This window comes from Hemitrygon akajei, chromosome 27 (genome assembly GCF_048418815.1).
Source record: "Hemitrygon akajei chromosome 27, sHemAka1.3, whole genome shotgun sequence".
Lineage (NCBI taxonomy): Eukaryota > Metazoa > Chordata > Chondrichthyes > Myliobatiformes > Dasyatidae > Hemitrygon > Hemitrygon akajei.
In genome coordinates this window covers 21066026-21090146 of record NC_133150.1, presented here as the reverse complement: position 1 = coordinate 21090146, position 24121 = coordinate 21066026, and the positions used below count along the sequence as shown (strand labels likewise).

Genomic DNA, 24121 nt, shown 5'->3' with positions numbered 1-24121 from the left:
GTGTTTTTTCTATTTTTCATAAACAATCGTCTCACTGTGTAATCAGAAAAATGAATACATTCTAATTCCCTCTTTTCAGACGAAGCATATTTAGTAAAGTTGCAGTAATAAATCCAACGTGTATTGTAATTTGTGTGGTCCAGATTTTTTTTTGTGAGCAAATAATCTTACCGGTGTAATCTAATAAACACGTCCAAATTGGACTAAATTCTAACAATCAGTAGCACAACAAATCTCCGATTCTGCTTTCCTGCTTCAGAAACCACATGGTTGTTGCTACTGGAAACAGTCCTCACTGTTCATGTCACCAGCAACCAAATGCCGAGTTCATTCTGTTTTTTTCCTGTAAAGGGCAGTATCAATGTTCCTCCTACGTTCTGTCACGGTCTGCAAATTTTTTAATTGGGTATGTGCAATTTGTTTAAATTGAAATTGCCTGACAAAAGCTTTCTTCATTTCTGGATTTCTCACAGAAATGCTCATTGACCTTTCTCCCGGAATTTTGCCACATTACTTTCCCTTTACGGTAATCAGCGCTGTGGAAGCTCATCCAATTGCACCCCAACTGTATTGCTTGGGTGCTGGTCGGGTGTACATTCTGGGTCACTCCAGGTCTATGAATACATTTTTGCAGTTGTTAAACCTTTCTACAAATGTCTCCCAGAACAACTTCTGGCTGCGTTAGACTCAGTCCATGGGCAATAATATGGTTCAGATTCTATGTATGACGATGGGCAGTTCGGGCAGGGATTATAAAGATCATGTCCATGGGTCAAGTTTGAAACGGTGGAATGGATTTGAAAGTTACACCCGGGCAAAACTACTGAATGGCCTTTCTCTATTTTTATGTATTTATAGATCTGGAGTGCAATCCCACAGAGGCTTCTGTTAAAACTAATAGTTTGTTTCCAGTTTTTTAAAGTTATACCACTTTGCCTCTTTCTCCAATGTTATGACATTGAAGTCTAACATTACCTTACCATGTTACATATATTCCAAGTTACTTAAATGTTGTGGTTCAAGGGCAGTGCCATTCCCTCACCCCACTATATCCATCACTAGACTCAACAAAACAGTAGAACCTATTCTCATCCCGAATTACACATTACGCCGGGAAATCTTGACTATCTTAAGCTCATTTATCCATTCTCTTTTGAAGTTGAAATTCTTGGCCTGGAAAAAGGCAGTGTCCTTTCCAAAAAAAAAGGTTTATGGGTTTTATATGTTATTTTTGTAATATTTATTTTAAATTTACAGCCTGTTTCAATATTTGGTTTACATCCCTGAATAAAAAAACCTGTCAAACTAAATCACACTCACAGCTAGAAAGTCAAATAGTATACGGATACAAGCCTTTCAGCCCAATCCATCCATGCCAACTATGATGCCTACCTGTGTTAGTCCCATTTGCCAGTGTTTGACCCAGATCCCTCTAGGTCTTTCTATCCATGTACCTATCTATACAAAATCTTGTCTGTTTTAATAGCCCAGTGTTATGTTATATCCAGTGCCTTAGTCTAGAAAGATAACTAGAAGATACTGAAGCCAGATACAATCTTTCTCTGAAAAACATAGGTTAGGCAGTGTAAGTAACTAATATGACTGGTATAAAAATATCCTATTGATTTGTTATGTTCTGTGCTGATGCTTAAAAACCCCCCCAGAAAAATGCACAAGAGAAGGCTATTGAATCTTCCCCTATTCAGTAGGTATTGCCTGATCTTTTACTTCAGGGCCACCTTTTTGCACCAAACTCTTGATATTAAGAAAATCAGTGGATATCTAAAAATCTATCCATTCCAGTCTTGGATATGCTCAGTGACAGAGGCCTTTCAACCCTCTTGGGAATGGAGTTCGAAAGATTTGCTACTTTGTGGGTGGAGAAATTTCATTTCATCTCCAACCTGAGTGGAAGATCCCTATTTGTTGAGGCCATGACCCCTGATTCTAGTGACCCATGAGCTCTGCATCTACAATTTTAAGACTCAAAGACATTAAATATCTCAGGTAAATCACCTTCTGTTCTTCTGGAGAATACAGGCAGGTCCAGTCAGATTCAGATTCAATTTTTTTTTTAAATCACATGTAGACTGAAACATATAGTGAAATGCTTCATTTTTGTTAACAACCAGCACAACCTGAGGATGTACCAGGGGAAACCTGCAAGTGTTGTCACACATTCGGGCACCAACATAGCATGCCCACAATGTTTTGATTCATCTCCTATGACAAGCCCACGTCCCACGAATCAATCCAATGAAGCTTTGCTGAATTCAAAGGGAGAGGGAAATAGGCTGTACATATTGTTCCAAATATTGCTGCAGCAGGTGCACAATAACACATCTTTACTCTTACACACATGCGAAAGAGTGATCAAACTAGCTCCCTAGTGTGGTGGCGGCATGTTAACACAATCCCTATGTAAGGCTTTCAATGTCCCTCTGAACACCAGTAACTTTCAATCTCTTACTATTTAAAAAAAATCCACAACCACTCTATCTTGCTACTTTTTACAGATAGCAGGCTTCATCTGGGAAGAACTGGTGCACTGGGAATTGGCAAGAATAATACAAGTCTTTAATACCATAGAAGTACTTTTGAGGTACTACTGAATGACTGGTATAGGACACAACAGCTGTCACAACAGTGAGTTATGGATACTCTCCAGAGATTTGGATTGTGTCATTTTGCAGGGATGATGAGAGAAGATTGCCAGTGAGGAGTCATGAGCTATTTCCTATGGTGCAGTTTATGTCAGAGAGAATTGCATACCATGACATAATAGAGTCTATGATTTTCCTGTCAATGAGCTATATCATTGAAAATCTGGTAAGATTCATTCCAGGTCTACTATCACTCTGTCTAATTTTCCCATTTGTGTTGTACTGAAGTTATGTCTTGTGCAGTGCAGAACAGAAAGTCTCTCTGGTATTTTCTTGGCTTGCTTGGTAGTCAAACTGTGATACTTCTGCATATTCAGCACTAAACCCATTTCAGCTCCTGTCAACAACTCTATTAATAAATAAACATACTTAATCATATGCCTAATATCAAAAATGTTTTGCTTTCCAAGATGAAGATAAACTTTGAATTATTTTGAAAGGAACATCAGCGCAGGACATCTTTGGTCATGTCTGAATAGCATAATTTGTAAAGAGCCTTCATTTACATAAAGTCCCTAGCATCTGCAAGTCCAGAGCGAAGGAGGTGCTTTTCTGTGCAGCCAAAGCCACACCTACAAACAGCAAAAGAGATAATTACTCATGCTCCTGTTTTGTATGTCTGTAATGGCATATTAATCTATTGGTTCCCTTTGACAGCACCACTCAATGTGTCTTCCCTGGTATGGAAACATTTCTAGGTCAACATATTTTAAGATACTCTCAGTTTCCTGACTTCAGGAAAATGACTCGCATTCAGGTTGAAACAAAATCGCAATTCTTTATGCAAGTCCCCATGGTCAGAGAACTACTTCCATAGTCAAGATACAGACAATGAATGGTTCAATAAAAACTATTAATATTTTTCTATTAATAAGGTGGAATTTGAAAGTTCAAATGCATTAGGCAATCAATACAACATTGAAGTGGAAATGTACTGTACAAATCAGAAGGGTTTGTGGATTCTACATTTTCTGTTCATGGAAAACACAGATAAATGAAAATCTCTCCCAGAAACGCTTCTCCTAACAGCATTTGAAATTATTATCGGACTGTTAAAAAGACTCACCCTGTGAATTATTCCAGTTGAATGAATATACTGAAACAAAATGAATAGTATGTATTATCAAAAGTATTTTTATAACAGACATTTAATTATATTGTCATTTATTTATAATGGGTTCATTAGGTGAGAAATGATCATCGTAAAATAAGAGCACAGAACCAAAGTATTAAAATAGGCATGATGAAAGCATACTTTGAAACAATCATAGAGTACGGTGCTTTGATACATCAATATACTCTGTTGCATAGCAGCAGGAGACAATTTTGTAATTCCATTCTGATACATTGTGAACTCTTCACTTGTTTAATTTTTCGGAAGATAGAAGAAGGTGAAGAGTAATACACCTCCACTGCAGTTACATTGTTTTTGCTTTTCTCTAGGGCTGCAGTGACAAGAATCTTTTAAGTTTTTTTATATATATATTCTCCTTTTGTCAGGAATAGATAACATAGAAACATCTGATTTGGAGGGCGGATGGCATGGACATCATTCAATTCTTCAACAAGAATGGAAATTCAATATATTTAAGAGACACCACTTGGAGAGGACTGTGATCCATAAACCTCACTGTAGGCATCATAATATAAATTTCTTCCCATAGCTCTTCCTCGATCAAAGCAACTTTAATAAAAATGTGACATTTTTTCCTTAATTCAAATACTCAAAATCATAAGATGTTGCATGTTCAAAAAAAAGTCCAAAGTTTATTTCCCAGATGCTTAGTTGCTTCCTGCTTCTGTAAAGCCGGTTAAACAATTCATAACAAAGGAAAAATGCAAATTTTTAATACATCAATAAGCAGAATGGTTTGCTGCTTAACTAACTTTTATTGTTATTAACAGCTTAATTCCCGCTAGAAATCAACAGATCAAAGATCACAAATAGAATGTATTTTGTCATGTTTGGGGGTTCAAAGACTATCATTGCCTGGCAAATTAATTACCCAGGCTTTGCATATGTAAGATGACATAACTACTGACATTCCCAATCACTTTCACATAATATGCTGCAGAAATCCTGACGTTTCTGCCAGTGATTTAGTTCTTCTCCAAAAACTGTTTTGCACCATTTCTTATTGCAATCAGCTGTATTGATTAGAACACAAGATACTTAAAAATCCATCTCTCTGCAAAATACCCTGAAAATGTTTCACTTTGTGGTAGCACTGGGAGTTTTTAAAATGGTGAAACAAACCTACATAGTAAATTTCACACCCCTTGAAAAATTATTTTAAGTGCATTGATAATTCAAAAAATAAGAGATTTTAAAATTGTTTTCCTGCTTTTAAAAAAGTTTATTCTTGGCATGTTGCTCTGACCTTATATATTACTGTAAAAGTTTAACATTAGCTAAAAACTGGGCATTTTCTGTAAGATTTTTTCATGTACTTCCTCATCAGTTTGATGACATCACCACTGCCAATGACCAGATGACATCATTGGCTGCAAAGTTCAGACTGATCTTTCAGAGTGCAGTTGTGTAGTTTTATTGGGACAATTCCTACTCATAAACAGAACTGGTGCAAATCTACAGGACAGAAATATTATAACAGATACTTCTCAGACACTATGTTTCCTGGTGTCTTAATATACTGAAACCCTAGAGAAATGTTTAACTTAGTTATTCTGACAAAAGGAGAATTCAGATAACACAATATTCAGTCCGATGTTGAAATCTGGCATTTCCGGACTATTTTATGTTACCTCTATTAATATCCAAAAAAAATATTATTTCACATTTGTAACCTGCTATACAGTAGTATAACGCAAACACAAGGAAATCGGCAGATGCTGGAAGTTCAAGCAACACACACAAAAAGCTGGTGGAAAGCAGCAGGCCAGGCAGCATCTATAGGAAGAAGTACAGTAGTATAGTACATTCTCCAGTAAACTTAGTGAATTTACAAATACAGTGGGCTACAGGTATGACTGCAATGCAGAAGCCTTAGACCCCCCCCCCCCCTCACTCCCAACTATCCTGCTGGGTAATGTACAGTCCCTGGAAAATAAAATTGAAGATCTCAGAGCAAGATTTCAGTGCCAGAGGAACATCAGGAATTGCTATATACTTTGCTTCACAGAAACATGGCTCACCCCCGCCATTTCAGTTACAGCACTGAAACCCGCGTGTTTCACCATACACTGCAAAGACAGAACTGCTGGGATGTTTAACAGTAGATGAGGTGGAGAATGCTTTATCATTAACACATCATGGCGCACAGATGTAGTAATTCTGTCTTGATCCTGCTCGTCCGACCTGAAGCATCTAATGGTCAACTGATGTCCATTTAATCTGCTGAGAGCATTTTCCATCCTGGTAGTGGTGTACATACTACCTCAGGCCAATGTCAGGCAAGCATTGGAGGAGCTGAGCACCATGATCAGCAGTCACGAAACAACGCACCCGGATGCCTTCAAGATCATTGCGGGGGATTACAACCAGGCCAGTTTGAATAACTTTCTGAACAACTACCACCAACATATCACCTGTGGAACCAGAGGAGCCAACACACGGACACTGCTTTGCCATCAATGAGAATGCTTACCATGCCATCCCATGTGCAAATGATAGAAAGTCCAATCAACTGGCTGTATTTCTATTCCTGGTGTTAGAGCAGAGAATAAAGAACACAGCACCAGTGGTGAGGCCAAGAAGGTATGGTCAAGGGAGGCAGGTGAGCCCCTAAAAAACTGCTTTGAGTCAGTGGACAGGACAATATTCAGGGATTTATCTTCGAACCACAGCTGTCACCAACATTACCAGGATTTGTATAGATGAGTGTGTGTTTTCAGGAACATACTGGACATACCAAAAACAAAACCTGTGGATGAATCAGGAAATCTGCAGTCTGCTGAGGACTAGATCTGTGACAATCAAAACTGGTGATCCATAACTATACAAGAAGTCCAGGTACAACATACATAAGGTTATTTTAAGAGTGAAAAAACACTTCCTATTGAAATTAGAGACGGAATTGGATGCACGTCATCTCTGGCCGTGCTTGCAGGCCATTACTTCCTACAAGGCAAAACTATCATAGATGGCTGTGACGCTTCACTCCTGGAAGAGCCCGTTCCACATGCTTAGAAAGGGAGAATAAAACTGCAAATCGCTGCAGCATCTGGCAACCCTGTGATCTCTATCTCGGAGGCTGGCACCAGAACATTTTTCAAGGTGAACCCTTGCAAGGCGTCACTGGTGGGGCTCTGAATACCTGTACCAACCTACCGATGGGGGCGTTCAAGGACATCTTCAACCTCTCACTGCTACAGTAAGAGCTTCCCACCTGCTTCAAAATGGTGACAATCATACAAGAAAAGCAGGGTGAGCTGCCTTAGTGACTATCACCCAGTTGGACTCACATCTACTGCGATGAAGTGCTCTGAGAGGTTGGTCATGGCTAGAATCAACTCCTGTCTAATCAAGGACCTGGACTCACTGCAATTTGCCTATCACCACATTAGGTCTACAGCAGATGCAATCTCACTGGCTCTGCACTCTGCCTTGGATCAGCTGGTCAACAGTAACACCTACATCAGGCTGTTGGTTTTGATTACAGTTCAGCATTCAACACAATCATACCCTCGGTTCTAATCAAAAAGCTTCAAAACCTGGGCCTCTGTACCTCCCTCGGCAACTGGATCTTTGACCTCCTCATATGGAGACCACAGTCTGCGTGGATTGGAAGTGACATCTCCTCCTTGCTGTCAATCAACACTGGCACATCTCAAGGATGTGGGCTTAGTCTACTGCTCTAGTCTCTAGACCCTTGACTGTGTGGCTAGGCTCAGCTCAAATGCCATCTATAATTTGCCTACAACACAACTATTGTTGGCAGAGTTTCAGACGGTGATGAGGCGGTGTACAGGAGAGAAACAGATCAACTGGTTGAGTGTTGTCGCTACAACAGACTTGCACTCAACGTCAGTAAAACCAAGGGATTGATTGTGGACTTCAGGAAGAGGAAATCAAGGGAACACAAACCAGTCCTCATCGAGGGATCAGCAGCAGAAAGGGTGAGCAGTTTCAAGTTCCTGGGTGTCAACATCTCTGAGGATCTATCCTGGGGCCAATATATTGATGCAAAGAAAGCATGACAGTGGCTATATGTAATTAAGAATTTGAGGAGACTTGGTTTGTCACCAAAGGCTCTCAAATTTCTACAGATGTACCACGGAGAGCATTCTAACTGGTCGCATCACTGTCTGGTATAGAAGAGCCACCGCACAGGATCAGAAAAGGCTACAGAAACTTGTAAACTTAGCCTGTTCCCATCACAGGCTCTACCCTCCTCAGCATCGACACCTTCAAAAGGCGGTGCCTCATAAAGGCAGCATCCATCATTAAGGATCCCCATTGCCGGTGACATGCCCTCTCCTTATTGCTACCATCAAGGCGATGGTACAGGAGCTGAAAACACACACTCGATATTCCAGGAACAGCTTCTTCCCCTCTGCTATCAGATTTCTGAATGGACAATAAACACCACCTCCGTCATCACTACCTCCTCCCACAGATGCTGTCCGGCCTGCTGAGTTCTACCAGCATTTTGTGTTTTTATTTATTTCCAGCATCTGCAGATTCACTTGTGTTGCCTTTGAAAACACCACCTCACTCGTTTTTTGCTCTTTTTGCACTACTTATTCAATTTTTATATATTTTTATTGCAATGTATAGTTCTTTTTCTTATTATTATATATTGCAATGTACTGCTGCTGCAAAGCAGCAAATTTCACAGCTTAAGCCAATGATATTAAATCTGTTTGTGATTCAAATTTAAAGACACTGATAAATATACAAGCACTCTGGTTCCAGATGGAAATCCACCAACCTTCCTGACTCCCACTGTTCCAGAAACCAGCCCCCAATGACCAGCCTCTAGACCCCGTGCTCTGACTACAAGACCTAATCTGTACTGTGGACCTCCGGCTCACAATCCAGGCTATTCAATAAATCAAGTATCGGGTCATTAGGATTCCCAATCGGATGTTGAATTTTTGGAGTTTTGTTATACTATTGCCACAAAAAAAATCTCGATTGTAAAAATATATTTTACTAAGAACATTTAACCATCCTTTCCTGTTGACAATTGGTGGATCCCCACCCAATTACATTGTACAGATGGTTGCTTCATTCAGCAGTTTCTCCCTTGTACTAATGTTGTTCCTTCTACGGAACACAGCACCTGTGCTGTAAATGAGATTTCAGATCACTGTATTTGAATGCTTAGCTTACATTTTGTAATGTCCCAAGTGAAAGTCATTCAAATCCATTAATTGCTAGAGGAAAAAATATAAGTTGTTTACATTGTCAGAAGAAAATACTGAAACAGTGCATAGTTAAGTTCAAAGTCAGAACTTTCTTTTGGAAGTCAGAAGAGCTGACAGAAATTCTGTGTCACTGTGATAACATAAACCATTCAGAAGGTTCATAACATACTCTTACCAGCATATACTTCAGATTTTGAACAAAAAACTCACATGGAGATGAGAAGTACAGTGTTCTATAATTTTATCATAATGTTTGTAAGTGCATTTTCCAAAAATTCTACATTTTTGTACTTACGTTAAGGCCTTTTAATATCTGGTATAAAAGGTACTGAATTCTGTCTTCGGTCAGCTTTCCCATGATCTGACTCAAATCCGCATCCATGAATGGCATAACTAGATAACTAAAAATAAAGTATTTTGGGATGAGTACACTAAACCATTAACGCACAGGTTAAATCAAAACATGCAAGTTCTATTTTATTGTCATTCAACCCCAGACATGCATACAGAGTATTGTTGCTCTGGGTTCAAGGTGCGAAACACAGTATGTATAGTCACACAGCACATATAGTTACAATCCAACACCTAGACACAAAATAATATTAGCACAAGTCCCTGAGTGGCATGGCCTGATAGTTGACAGGTGCGAGGTGCACGTTCGTATATGTTACCAGCACTATTAAAATAAAACAAACAGTTCTACAAATATGAAAATCAGCAGCAATTAAAGAAGAAAGGTGACCAGTGCAGGATGAGAGCATGTCTGCGAGTTGAGGAGATTGGGGATATGGGCAGCAGGGCATTCAGACAGGGTAGCAGCACTGCATTAATTAACTCCAGCAGCCCGGGGGAAAAAGCCACTTCTACCCAGCCTGACAGTACTGCTTCTTGTGCTACAGTACCTTCTGCATGATGGCACGAGGTCAAAGAGATTGTGGGAAGGATGGGAGGGGTCTTTGGAATTCCTAGTATTCCCAGGGAAGATTAGGGTGAACGTGGCTGTGGAGTTTTATTGGGACAACACCTAGTCATGAACAGAAGTACTGGAAGTCTGTAGGACAAAAAAAAAGCATAGTAATTTTTAAAAGTCTCCTTCGTTCCAGTTCTGTGGGGTTTCAGATGTCAAACACCAGCTTCTTGTGTTTGATTAGAAAGATCAGAATGGTGATCACTGGGAAAGAAGTTTGGTAGATCAAACTACTTCTCAATTAAATAGTCTTCGAACCTATCAGGTTCCAAAACTGATTCACAGCTTCAAAACAGATTCTATTACTTACTGTGAGATGACTCATCTCCTCGTAATTGGCTGGGAGGGCTTCTCCATTCTTAGTAATGCCTCTGATTAAGATGTGAGTCATAGAGTGTCTTATGGCCCTTCGTGCTATCATGTCAATACCACTCATTGTACCTATCTACACTAATCCCATCTACCTGCATCCTGCCCATTGATTTCTCCACCTTCACAATGTTTTTAGATACTTATAAAATGCCATGAGTTATCATATGGTAGGAGTTTGATGAAATTTAGTACGTCACCAAATACACTTGCAATTTTCTATAGATATACAGTGGTGAGCATTCTGATTGATTGCATCCCAGCCTGGTATGGAGGCTCCAGTGCAAAAGACTGCAGAGGACTGTAGATTCAGCCAGCTCCATCAAAAGCACAAGAACATCATCAAGAGGCAGTGTCTAAGAAAGCATTAAGAACCCTCACTATCTGGTATGCGACCTCTTCGCGTCACCACCGTCAAATTTCAAAGTAAATTTATTATCAAAGTACACGTTTGTCACCGTATACAATCCTGAGATTAATTTTCCTGTAGACATACTCAATAAATCCATAATAGAATAATAAAAATCAATGAATGACCATACCAGCTTGGCCATTCAACCAGTGTGCAAAAGACAACAAACTGTGCAAATACATAAAGAAAGAAATAATAACAAATAAATAAGCAATAAATATCAAGAACATGAGATGAAGGGACCCTGAAGGCAAGTCCATCGGTTGAGGGAACATCTCAATGATAGGGCAAGTGAATGAGTGAGAAGTTATCCCCTTTGGTTCAAGGGTCTGATGGTGGAGGAGTTGTAATGGTTCCTGAACCTGGTGGTGTGAGTCCTAACACTCCTGTACGTTCTTCCTGATGGCAGCAGTGAGAGGAGAGCATGCCCTGGATGGTGGTAATCCCTGACGATGGATGTTGCTTTACTGTGGCAACACTTCATGTAGATGTGCTCAGCGGTGCGGAGGGCTTTAACCGTGACAGACTGTGCCATATTTTCTTCTTTTTGTCAGATTTTCCATTCAAGGGCAATGGTGTTTCCATACCAGGCTGTGATGCAAATAGTTAACATACTCTCCACTACACATCTATAGAAGTTTGTCAAAGCTTTAGATATCCATTTTCACAAACTCCTGAGGAAGCAGAGCTGTCTTTGTAATTGCACTTACAAGCTGGGTCCAGGACAGATCCTCTGAAATAATAAAGTTGCTGACCCTCTCCACCTCTGCTCCCCGCATGCGGACTGGCTCATGGATCTCTGGTTTACTCCTCCTCAAGTTAATGATCAGCTCCTGGTCTTGCTGACACTGAGTGAGAGGTTGTTCTTGCAGTACCACTCATTTGTTGCCACCTTTGATTTCGACTACAACAATGTCATTAGCAAACTTGGAGGAGGTACAGGAGCCTGAAGACCCATACTCAACAATTCAGGAACAGCTTGTTCCCCTTTGTCATCAGATTTCTGAATGGAGAATGGAGACAGAGGCAGAGCGAAGTCAAGATGGTGCCAAACGGCACTTCTTTGCTTACATCTTCAAAAACAGCTCTATTTCTATCTTTGATATCTTTTTTTTCCTTTTGAAGTTTCTTTTGAAGACCCTGACCTGGAGTTACACTCTGACTTTGGTTTGTTGCGGGAATGGGACCCGCTCTCAGGGCCTCACGACTGGCTGCTTTTTGAGAACCCAAGGACACAGCCTGGAAGACTAGCATGCCTTCGGGGTTCCGGAATTTCGTGCCCCTGGGGATTGGCTGAAGTTATTTCGGGAGAATGTCGTGGTTTTTCGTGCCCCACAAATGACCAGGAGACGCAGAAGATTCTTCAAGAAGTATTAAACTTTAATTTGCAAAGCAAAGCTGAGACAGTCATTGAGCTAGTCGCTGATTGCCCACCGATCCTTGTACATAGCATTTTTTATATCTCCTGGTTTAGTTCCATTAGCATATCCAATCGGTCTACAGTTGCGTATCACAAGTACATCCGCCACTATTGTTTCTACCCATTGACTTAATCATGTTCTAATCTACATCTCTTAGCTACCTCTCATTAACACCCCATTATCTTCTACATTCTTAAGATTTCATTCTCCTACTAAATTGGATACATGCATAGCAAATAGCAAGCTCAAAGCTGACTACATAGTTTTGGTTACACAGCAAACAATGCAACTTTTATACTCCAGTAAGAACAAGGAACATCGGGAGCAGCTGGTTAGCTGCCGGGGGTTGTGTGTCCAGAGAACTGCGCCTTTCCGGGGCCAATTCTCTGGGCACAGAGCTCAGGAAAAAAAACAATGCAACAGACTTTTAACATCACAAATCAGTGAATTGTTTTTTATGTCTCCATGGTCGCTGTGAAATGGGGACACCTCTTTTTCCCTTGTTAGGGAGAGAGCCTGTGGTATGGCGAATTACCGGCTGAACAAATATTTTTTGGGGTACTGCAAGTCTGTGTCTTTATTGATGCTTGCTGCATGTGCTCAGTGGAGGGTGCTGCTGTTTTTTGCTATTGGGGTGGGGGGGAGTTTGTTGCCTTGCTACTGCTTGTGCATGGGAGGGGGAGCTGCGGGGGACTTTGGGGTTCTAACTTCTTAACTGTTATTCATTCTTCGGGGTACTCTGTTTTTGCAGATGTTTGCGAAGAAAAAGAACTTCAGGATGTATATAGTATACATTTCTCTACTGTTAAATGTACCTATTGAAACGTATTGACCCACAAACACTAACTAGCTCATTATTTTTTGTACCATGTATTAATTTTGTAATTTGTTTTTGCACTATACTGCTGCCGCAAAACAGCAAATTTCATGGCATATTGAACAATGGCAATAAGCTCGATTCTGAGAGTATCTATCTCTGCCATCTTTCAGACAGCACGTTTCAGCCTTCCAGCTACACTCTTCATGAATAGACTGAGCTCTCTGATTCCCTCTAAACTTCTTACCTCTCAGCTTAAACCCATCGACTCCTGTCATTGACATCCTAATCATAGGAGAAGTATTTTTACCCTGTATCTTATGTATTGCCCATCAGATTTCATACGCCTCTGGTCTCTATTCCAGAACAAACCCATCATAGCCAAAATCTCCCTATAACTGAAATACTCCAAGCCAGGCAATCACCTTTGCACTGTCATACGCAATTGCATCCAAATCATATGATCCATAGTTGGAATTTTCTGATCTGCAGAAGTGCACCCAGGGGATGATTTGTCATTCAAACAGGCGAGTAAGGATGTTGAGAATTAGCAGACACGAGTCATTGCTACAGAAAGGGAGAACACATCAAGAGGAGTGTCCTCTTTTAGAAAATGTTTAGATATTTCCTTTACTGAGTATAAATGGGGCAGTCCATCAATATTTCCTCTCGAGTTCCATCTTATAACTGTGTCCTCCAAGAAACAGAGGCCATCTCTGCATTTGTGCTGCTGCTGTTAATGAAACACCATTCTGTGGATTGAAAACTGACACCAGCGGTAGATAATGAAGATAAACTCTCTCCCATAAATGAACTTTACACTCCAAACCATACTCAAGGCCTCATGGTCAATCTGTGGGTATTTATTCTCTGCAGCATTAATGGAACATGATGCAAAGGCTATGGGGTGTTCACTTTCATCACTGATAATATGTGACATTACTGTACCTATACCATAAGGTGAGACGTCACTGGCAAGCTTCACTAGACAATGTGAATCAAAATGTGTGAGTACAGTGTCAGATGTCACAAGTTCATTTCTTTCGGAAAGCCACCTCACACTGTCCTGACGAAGGGTCTCGGCCCGAAACGTCGACAGTGTTTCTCCCTATAGATGCTGCCTGACCTGCTGTGTTCCACCAGCATTTTGTGTGTTGCTTGAATTTCCAGCATCTGCAGATTTCCTCGTGTTCACACTGCATTGTCCATTTCCATTTCTTCATGATCAGTAGTAATGAGTTCAAGGGGTGAGCACAGCAGCCGGTTTTGGGAAGAACCTGTTATAGTAACTGAAAAATCCTAAAAAGGACCACAGCTGTAACACATCCTTTGACCTTGGGGCAAACACCACTGCTTGAATTTTCTCAGCACACTTATGCAATACTTGGGTGCCAATGGTGTGATCACACTAAGTGATGATTGGTTCAAAGGATTCACACTTTGTGCTCTGAACCCATAATTTTCTAACCTTTTTAACACTATCTTCGGACTTTGGCGATGTTCCCTGTTATCGTTACTAGGTAACAGTGAGTTCCTGGGCAGCCTTGCAGCACCTGGACTATAGCTTTCAGTACTGAATTGATGATGACCTTAAAATCAACACAGATCCATTCTTCTTGGCTATTGAACTAATAGTATTGCCCCATGGGCTCTAGTCAAACTTGGAAAGAATTCCTTCAGCCTCCATGCAATCTAGCTCACTGGCTACTTTATCACAGATAGTATAAGGAACTGGACAGGCTTTATAAAACTTGGGTGTGGCATTTTCATTTAACACTATTTTATCCTTGATATTGTCAGCCGGTGGTGTACTGGCAACAGTACCGGACTCCGAGGAAAGTAGTCCTGGGCTCCAATCCTGCTGGCTCCTTGTTTGCTTTCCATCCATGCTAAGTTGAACGTTGAGCTAGCAACTATGCTTTGTTAAAAAAAAAAGAGAAGACAAAATACTAAAGAAGTGGCAAGGCTACCAACAGATGCACCACAAGGTGTGGAGAGAAATAACAAACCCTTAATAGGTTTGAGTTTTCCAATGCCATCAATGAACACTGCTGTGGCATCATCCAGGACCTTCCTTATTTCACTTTCAGTTGTCTCTGTTGCAGGGAATGTAAGATGCAAATGGTGGAAGGATCTCCAGTCAAGTTGTAGTTGTCTCAACCACTCAGAGCCCCATAAAAATGGCCCTCCTGCTTTTACCATATGCAAGTTCCAAGTTCAATGGGCCTGTTGGTTTTTGTAGTTCACTGTCACAAATGTCATTCCCACAGGATTTATCTTCTCTACACTATAAGTTCTTAGTTGGATATCTGCAGGCTTCAGTTCAGTAACTTTCAAATGCAGTCCAAACTCATTTTGTGGAATGACTGGAACAGCTGAGCCAGTGACCAGTTCTATTTTAATTAATTTGCTATTCACCTCTTGTGCAAGCCACATTGTTTGTCTACTGTTAGTTTTCACATTCGCTACCCAGTCCTCTGTCACTCTCGTCAAAGGTTACAGAGAGAAGGCAGGAGAATGGGGTTGAGAGGGATATAAATAAGCCATGTTGGAATGGCAGACCAGACTTAATGGGCCAAATGGCCTAATTCTGCTCTTATGTCTTACGGATCTCTAAGGTCAGATTTTGACTGAGTTTTACCATGTTCAGGTGGACAGTTAAGATCACACCAGTTAGGAATAACCTGCCCTCTCTTGTTTTTTTTAAAGTGCTTTTTGGGTCTGTGGAGAGGTGTTTTGAACTTGATTATAGTTTGTAGGGAGGTTCATGGCTTTGCTTTGTTGTATACATTCTTTTTAAACAAATACCTGGAGTGGTTCCTAGCAATGAATGTTAACTTGGTGCTCGAATTTTAACTGGTCAGGACAGCTAATGGGATGACTATCACTCTGACAATCTAAGGAGAGTGAGTAGCAAATGTTAGCAGAATTGTGAAGCGTTAACATTTCTCTAAATTTTACACCATAAATACTACTAAATATGCTCTCATATTTAATACTGGCAGTGTGAATAATACTGTTTCCATGTTCATTCATTGATTCTAGATTTCATTTAACAACAGGCTCTTTACGATTATAACCATTATACAATGTCCATTATATATTATATACTTACAAATCCTGAAATTCATCCAATGTAACAGCTGGTGTGAAAACATCAATGAGACCAATAACCTGGAAATGAATTATACACTATTCAGGCAAGTTCTACATCACAGCCACTTTCCAAGAATAAAGAGCCGAATAAGTTCTCTCTTATGAATGGGCTATTATTATGAACGAGTTAATTTATTGATTCTATTATTATTCTAAAGCCAAGTCACTTTTCTTTCAACCTCCATAAAATTATAAAAGTAGAAAAAAAATATTTTGTTTTAATTGCAAGGTGATCTTGAGGAAAACTTTTGAACTTCTTAACTTGGAGTAGACCTGCTAATGACAAACTAAGATCAGGTACTGGTCACTCAGGTGCCTGAGCCAAGTCAGCCATATGTTTATACATGTTCATAGTGAATCCATCATTATGTTCGTCTTTATCCACAGCACATATTACTCCTTCACAGAACTCATGAAAATTAGTCAAAGTTTCTTTACCTCTACCTGATTACCTCGAAATTTTCTAAGTGCCCTGCTGTAACATCTTTAATAATAGCTTCTATCATTTTCCTGAAGAATTATATTAAGCTAAATGGTCTGCTAATTCCTACTTTTTATCTCCTTTCTTGAATAAAGGTGTTCCATTTGCTATTTACCAACTTTACAGAATTTGTCCTGAAGTAATTATCTCACAGGCCACTTCCTTTAACACCCAAAAATGAAGTCCATCAGGACCCGATGATTTGTCTGTGTGGAGCTCCAACAATTTGCTCCATACCACTCCCCTGGTATTACAAAGAAATTTTGTAATTTCTTCCCTCCCAAATCACAAATTATAGCTGCTTCTGGGATATTTCCTGCATCCACTGCGATCAAGACAGATGCAAGATAACTGTTTAATTCTCCAGCCAGGTGCAATATTAATTCCTGATTCACTTTCCACAGTACCAAAGCTCACAGTGGGAACAGACAATTCCGGAATAGCTTTAGAAAGGACTGATTCTAAAGAATGGATCACACAGAGAAGCAGAAAACAAAAGGGTCAAGTTTAATTTCCAAAGTCTTGAAGGGAAGATGGAAGCACCCTGACATCAAAACTGCCGTAATTAAAATGTTCTACTATATAATAAGTTTCTGTTAATGCTTTTCAAAGACTGCAGTAGGTGCTACAAGTACAAAAGGAGAAAAGTCACCTTCTGTTGCATAGACTAATATGGTTGCAAATAAGCACTGCCCTTATATTTTTCTAAAATTTGCATCCATTTTATCATATAATTAATCTAAGCAACAGCAGACAAATTTCTAACAATATTTTTCACCGCATAACAAAACCAATGCATTCAGCAAGTATGTGTCATTTGATAATATTTCAATTACTACATTGCTATCCCTTTGTCTGTTCATGAAGTATTATATTAATATCCTTTCTGGAATGGATGCTCTCTTAATTGGTTCTCAGAATACACTGGTTGATTCCCATTATCTTATTTCTTTGTAATGTATACGTATCCCAACCATTCTTTTGCCATGGGCCAATACCATTAAGCAAGGGGTCCATGAACCCCAGTGTGGGAAACCCTGGTATATATTACAGCCAACTCCATGATCCCAGCTTTCAATAAGATCTATGGTTTGCTTCCCAAAAAAAAGAGCAATAGAACCATTACCATTAATTGCAAGCCAGGACAGCCCTCTTCCTATTCTTCATACTGCAAATGCTATTCTGATTTGTTTGAATACTTTCAACACTAGACAACCTAATCTAGATTGACGGTTTATAGTACAGGCAGAGATACCAGCTTTCGAATGAATATATTAAAATGGGCATTAACGACGTGTTATTCAAAGAGTGGTAAATTCCATTAGTGATTTAATTATCACTATAACAGATTAATTTGCCATACAAAACATATGAATTAGGAGCATGTATCATTCATTTGAATATTTAATCTCCTTTGCTGTTTGCAGGTGTGGCTTTGCCAAAGTTGGCTGCACAGGAAATGAATTCCTTCACTGTAAAGTACTTTGGATGAGCTGAAAACAAGAGGGACCCTATTGATGCACCATCAATAACTCTCGGAGACTGGAAGCAGATGATAGGCTTTTATTAACAGCAAAAAGGGAGCACAACATCTCTGAGACTGAGGGAGGAGCAGTGCCCCAATCGCCTTTATGCAGGGGTCTGTGGGAGGAGCCGCAGGAACAGTCAGCAGAGGGGCGTGTCCAGACAGGTATACGTAGTTTACCACACCTATACAAATTATACTCATTTAGGCATGATCTACGATAAGGGTAAGAAAAACTGATGTGTCTATGTTCCTTCTTTTAAGAATGACTTGAAGTTCATCTTCATTGGATATCATAGCCAACAATGCTACAGTGAACCTGAAAAGATTATCTTCCCTTAAGACCATAAGATTTCGAAACAGAATTAGGTCATTTAGTCCATCAAGTCTGCTCCACCATTTCTTCATGGCTATTCCAATTTTCCTCTCAGCCTGAGTCTCCCGCCTTCTCCCATATCCCTTCATGCACTGAGCAATCAAGAATCTATTAACCTCTGTCTTAAATATACATAAAGACTTGGCCTCCACAGCTGCCTGTGTCAAAGAATTCCATAGATACACCAGTCTCCGGCGAAAGAAATTCCTCCACATCTCAGTTCTAAAAGGGTGCCCCTCTATTCTGAGGCCTTGTCATCTGCTCTTAGACTCTCACACCATAGGAAACATCCTCTCCACATCCACTCTATCAAGGCCTTTCACCATTTGCTAGGTTTCAACGGGGTCACCCTTCATTCTTCTGATTTTCAGTGAATACAGGCCAAGAGCTATCAAACACTCTGCATATGAGAAACCCTTCAACCCTGGAACCATTTTCGCGCAACTCCTCTGATCCCTCCAGTTTCAGCACATCCTTTCTAGTGGACCACTAGTCACCGGCAGCCAGCCAGAAAAGGCTCCCTTTATTCCCACTCTTTACCTCCTGTTAATCAGCCACTGCTTTATCCATGCTAGGATCTTTCCTGTAATACCATGGGCTTGTAACTTGTTAAGCAGCCTCATGTGTAGCACCTTGTCAAAGGCCTTCCAAAAATTCAAGTACACAATATCAACAGATTTTCCTTTGTCTATCCTACTTGTTATTTCTTCAAAGAATTCCAACAGATTTGTCAGGCAAGGTTTTGCCCTTGAAGAAACTAATGCTGATTACAGCCCATTTTATCATGCGCCTCCTAGTAACCAAGACCTCATCCTTAATAATCGAGTCCAACATCTTCCTAACCATGGAAGTCAGACTAATTGACTTATAATTTTCTTTCTTTTGCCTCTCTCCCTTCTTGAAGAGTGGAGTGACATTTGCGATTTTCCAGTCTTCTGGAACCATATCATCAAGTTTGCCGATGACACGGCTATGATGGGTCTCATCAGCAAGAATGACGAGTCAGCTTACAGAGAGGAGGTGCAGCGGCTAACGGACTGGTGCAGAGCCAACAACCTGTCTCTTAATGTGAACAAAACAAAAGAGATGGTTGCTGACTTCAAGAGGGCACGGAGCGACCACTCCCCGCTGAACATCGACCGCTCCTTGGTAGAGATCGTAAAGAGCACCAAATTTCTTGGTGTTCACCTGACAGAGAATCTCACCTGGTCCCTCAACACCAGGTCCATAGCAAAGAAAGCCCAGCAACGTCTCTACTTTTTGCGAAGGCTGAGGAAAGTTCATCTCCCACCCCCCATCCTCACTCATCACATTCTACAGGGGTTGTATTGAGAGCATCCTGAGCAGCTGCATCACTGCCTAGTTCGGAAATTGCACCATCTCAGATCGCAAGACCCTGCAGCAGATAGTGAGGTCAGCTGAGAAGATCATCGGGGTCTCTCTTCCCGCCATCACAGATATTTACACTACACGCTGCATCCGCAAAGGAAACAGCATTATGAAGGACCCCATGCACCCCTCATACAATTTCTTCTCCCTCCTGCCGTCTGGGAAAAGGCACTGTAGCATTCGGGCTCTCACAGCCAGACTATGTAACAGTTTCTTCCCCCAAGCTATCAGACTCCTCAATACCTGAAGCCTGGACTGACACCTTGCCCTACTGTCCTGTTTATTATTTATTGTAATGCCTGCACTGTTTTTGTGCACTTTAAGCAGCCAGTGTAGGTCTGTAGTCTAGCATAGCTTTCTCTGTGTTGCTTTTTATTACGTAGTTCAGTCTAGTTTTTTGTACTGTGTCATGTAACACCATGGTCCTGAAAAACATTGTCTCATTTTTACTATGCACTATACCAGCAGTTATGGTCAAAATGACAATAAAAGTTGACTTGACTTGACTTGAAATCTAGTTATTCTTGAAAGATCAATCTAAATGCCCCCATGATCTCTTCAGCCACCTCTTTCAGAACCCTGGGATGTACACTGTTACGTACCCCGTAACTGGGTCACTTACCAGCAAAGATAGAGAGGTCCGTTGAAGTCTGATGGTACTATTTTTAACAGTATTTATTGATAAAAATACACAAAAATAATATCAATGCAAACATACAGATAATATACGTTGTCAATACGAAATCTAAAAGCGCGGGTATAATAATAATCAATAAGGATTAGCTCTACCGTTGTCTAGGGGATAATGTATTGTCCGATGGAAATATAAAAGTCACTTTAGTTCATTCAAGCTGCAGTTTTTTTTGGTTGGAGAGAAAGACGGGTTAAAACTTGCCCATTCCTTTTATGATGACAATCCTTCGAGAGTCGTTGGGAGTTGATTTCCCCGTTGTTAGCTAAAAACCGTTCTTCCGTGGTAAAGGCCCACCGATTCCGGGGCAAATGGAAAAGGACGCACGTCGCCTTCCCACCGGCTTTCGCTAATACGGGATCGCTAGCGTTTCTTCTGGTGCGTCTGAAGGGGCTGTTCCCCAGACCCTCTTTTATCCTGACTCACAGGGTCTCAGATGTCAATCGGGTGGGATGATGCAATCCCTCCACCAACCCCCCCCCCCCCCCCTTGGTTCATTGCCTGGGGCTTCAATGCATCGTACAGGAATCAATACACAATTCCGTCTCCAAGAGACAATAGCCGTTATCAATGGTTCCGTCTTTCGGAGGCCAGGACACATTCCAAACTCTTTGTGGATTCTGCATGTCTTTCTCTCATTTCCTGGGTCTCCTGACTTGAATCAACAGCGATCCTACGATTCTCAAAAAGGAGGGGGCCACGGGCGTAACACCCCCTTTCTTCAACGCGTTTTTACCATCGGTAAAAACGGAGTAATACAGAGTCTTGCAGGATTTTAGAATCTAACACAATACAAAAGCTTTTCTTTTCAATACAGAGTAATACAGTTATACATTCAATTCAGCATCCAGATAAACAGTCCGCGAGCACATTATCACTTTCTTTAATATCTTAACATCTTGTACCTTACTAAAGTATTGTAGCATCAGACTTCAATTTAATAACCAACTATTTTTATCTCTTTCCTTCAGCAAACAAAACTAAAGAGTTGTGATCTTAGCTTACGTGTATACTACAAAAGTTCATGCAAATACCAATCTTTATGTTGCTTTCAAACTTATCAGGCAGGCTTCCATGGGGTTGTCTTTATTATTCACAGGCTTTGTCGAAATCCCGTAAAACCGGCTTTTGCTATTTTAAAATGGCATCCCCATTAACCCTTGCCTCTTTTCCAGTTAATTCCCACGTGGGGAGCTTGGGTACCCTGGCGAAATAGGCTTTCGCCCGCTTCTTCCATAAGAGTTATTTTATCAACACTGTGTCCCAAACTTAGACCATCTTCTGAATTTCCACCCCATTCTTTAATTTTACGCAAGTTGCTAGTTTTCTCTTCAGGACCCTTCAGGCTATTAGTTTTCAGTTCAAACTCTTTTTTCAAACAGCATTCCAAATTCTGCCTTTTCACACCACACTCTGGAATAACAATAGCGTGGGGGGCCCCGTCACCTTCCAACTCAACCTGTAAGTGATCCGCAGGCTTTGTGGTACTACGCCATTGAAATGACTGGAGCCTGGTTGCTGCCTTTGATATCAATCCAGCCTTTAAATTTTCTTCATTCGATTTGGGAACTACATATTTCCCTTTTCCTTCAATAATAATATTCATCTCCCCACTTTTGATCTCCGCATTAACTTTTAACACACCTTCGAACACAAACACCTGGGAACTCTCACTTCCCACTATTACCAAGGTTAACCCTTTCTTCCCTGAACCAAGTCTATCTGACCCACAAGGACTGCCTTCCTTTTCAACTGAATCAAATACCTCAGACTTTTTCTGAGCTCCATTACTAGGTTCAGTACCACGTGCATCCACATCTTGGACACACTCAAACGGGACATTTGCCTCTTCCAGGCTTTCAATACCCATACCCGGTCCAAATTCTAAATTCCCCTGATTCTCCCAGCTACTCTCTGGGCAACTGCCTTCCAGAGTAAACTCAATGCCGCGGGCTGAAACAACCTCATCTGCCAACCCAGCAGACTTCTTCAAGGTAAAAGCACCCTTTTCATCTAGGACTGCCCTCACTTCATTATCGGGAACACCTTTAGAATTTTCAACTTCTTCAAACAGTTCTGCCAAACCAGACAGATCATCCATGTCCAACTCTGGACCTTTTATCAGCTTTATCTGTTTCTCATCTTTATCTCCTGCCTCTAGAACTTTTCTCCTCGCTAAGTGAAGATCTACCTCCTCTCCCTTACTCTCTTTCCCTTTACTCCTCTTCGTTTTACCACCCTCTAAACCCTCGTGGTACAAGGTCGGTAAAAATGTCTTGGCCAAATCGATACTGGCCTGATTTAAACTGCTCTCTGTCTCAGCTGCCTTTCTCGACATGCTGCGAGGGACCGCGCATGCGGGATAGATCTTGGAATCTAGGGGCGGAGCTTCATCACTCACAGGCTGTTTTGTCAGCGTCATGGCTGCCCAAACCTTACCACCGGCTAAATCATTACCCAGAAGGACGTCCGCGTCAGTTCTCGGGAATTCTGATGGCACCCCCATTTCAACTGGTCCAGATATCAGCTCACAATCCAGAATGATCCTATGCAGGGGCACCATTTCCGTCCCTTTTCCTATTCCTTTCACAGCTACCATTCCCGTCTTGCGACCAAAATCCAGTACCTTACTGCTAATCAATGATAGCTCAGTCCCTGTGTCTCTTCAGATCCGTACTGGAACTGGTGTGTCTCCCTCCCTCACAGACACGGTTCCGTTTGACATACAAGTCTCAGACCCTTCTCGTACTCTGTCTACCCGGGGCTCTCTTGTCGATTTACTGATTACCACGGCACATCCTATAGGGACCGCTGCTTTCCCTTTTCCTGTCTCTTTCCTCGGAGCAAAACACCTAGATGCAATATGCCCCCCCTTTCCACAATTAAAACAGGCCAAGCCCAGAAATCTCTGTCCGTCGGGCCTTTCCCCCTCAACCTTACCACTAGCTCCCGGTGGGACCTCTGCCTCAGCCGGCGGGCTTTCTTGATCGTTCCCACGGTCTCTCTGGGAACTTTTATTCAAGGAAAACTTTGTCTTGTGGGTTAGGGCATATTCATCTGCGAACCTAGCAAATTCTGAGATGGACTTATTCGGCTTCTCATTCAAATACATCCGGATATCCTCCGAAACACAACCTTTAAATTCCTCAACCAGAATTAACTCCCTGAGACGCCAATAATCCTCGTCCACTATTTCTACGGTACACCAACGGTCCAAGAGCACACCCTTCTCATAGGCAAACTCGGTATACGTCTGATTCCACCCTTTCTTTAAATTTCTAAACTTTTGTCTATACGCTTCAGGTACTAACTCATAACTCCGGAGAATGGCCGCCTTTACTTTGTCATAACTCTCTTCCTCTTCCTCCTCCATGGACAACGCCGTATATGCCCGCTGTGCCTTCCCTTTTAACACACTTTGTAACAACGCCACCCACTGATCTCTGGGCCACTTCTGATTCACTGCCACCTTTTCAAAAAGCAAGAAATAACTATCAACATCCATCTCCTCGAACGGAGGT

At 41.1% G+C, this 24121-nt stretch overlaps 1 protein-coding gene across 1 annotated transcript in view; it reads right to left on the bottom strand.

The window, feature by feature from the left end:
* LOC140717177 (mitogen-activated protein kinase 12-like) overlaps window positions 1-24121 on the bottom strand; it is a 78501-nt gene that overhangs the window by 31020 nt on the left and 23360 nt on the right. Inside the window, exons 3-5 of the mRNA XM_073030471.1 lie at window positions 16098-16156; window positions 9292-9397; window positions 3730-3759 (exon numbers count right to left, since the gene is read on the bottom strand). Of these exons, the coding sequence (XP_072886572.1) occupies window positions 3730-3759; window positions 9292-9397; window positions 16098-16156 (195 nt within the window). The remainder of the gene's footprint in view (window positions 1-3729; window positions 3760-9291; window positions 9398-16097; window positions 16157-24121) is intronic.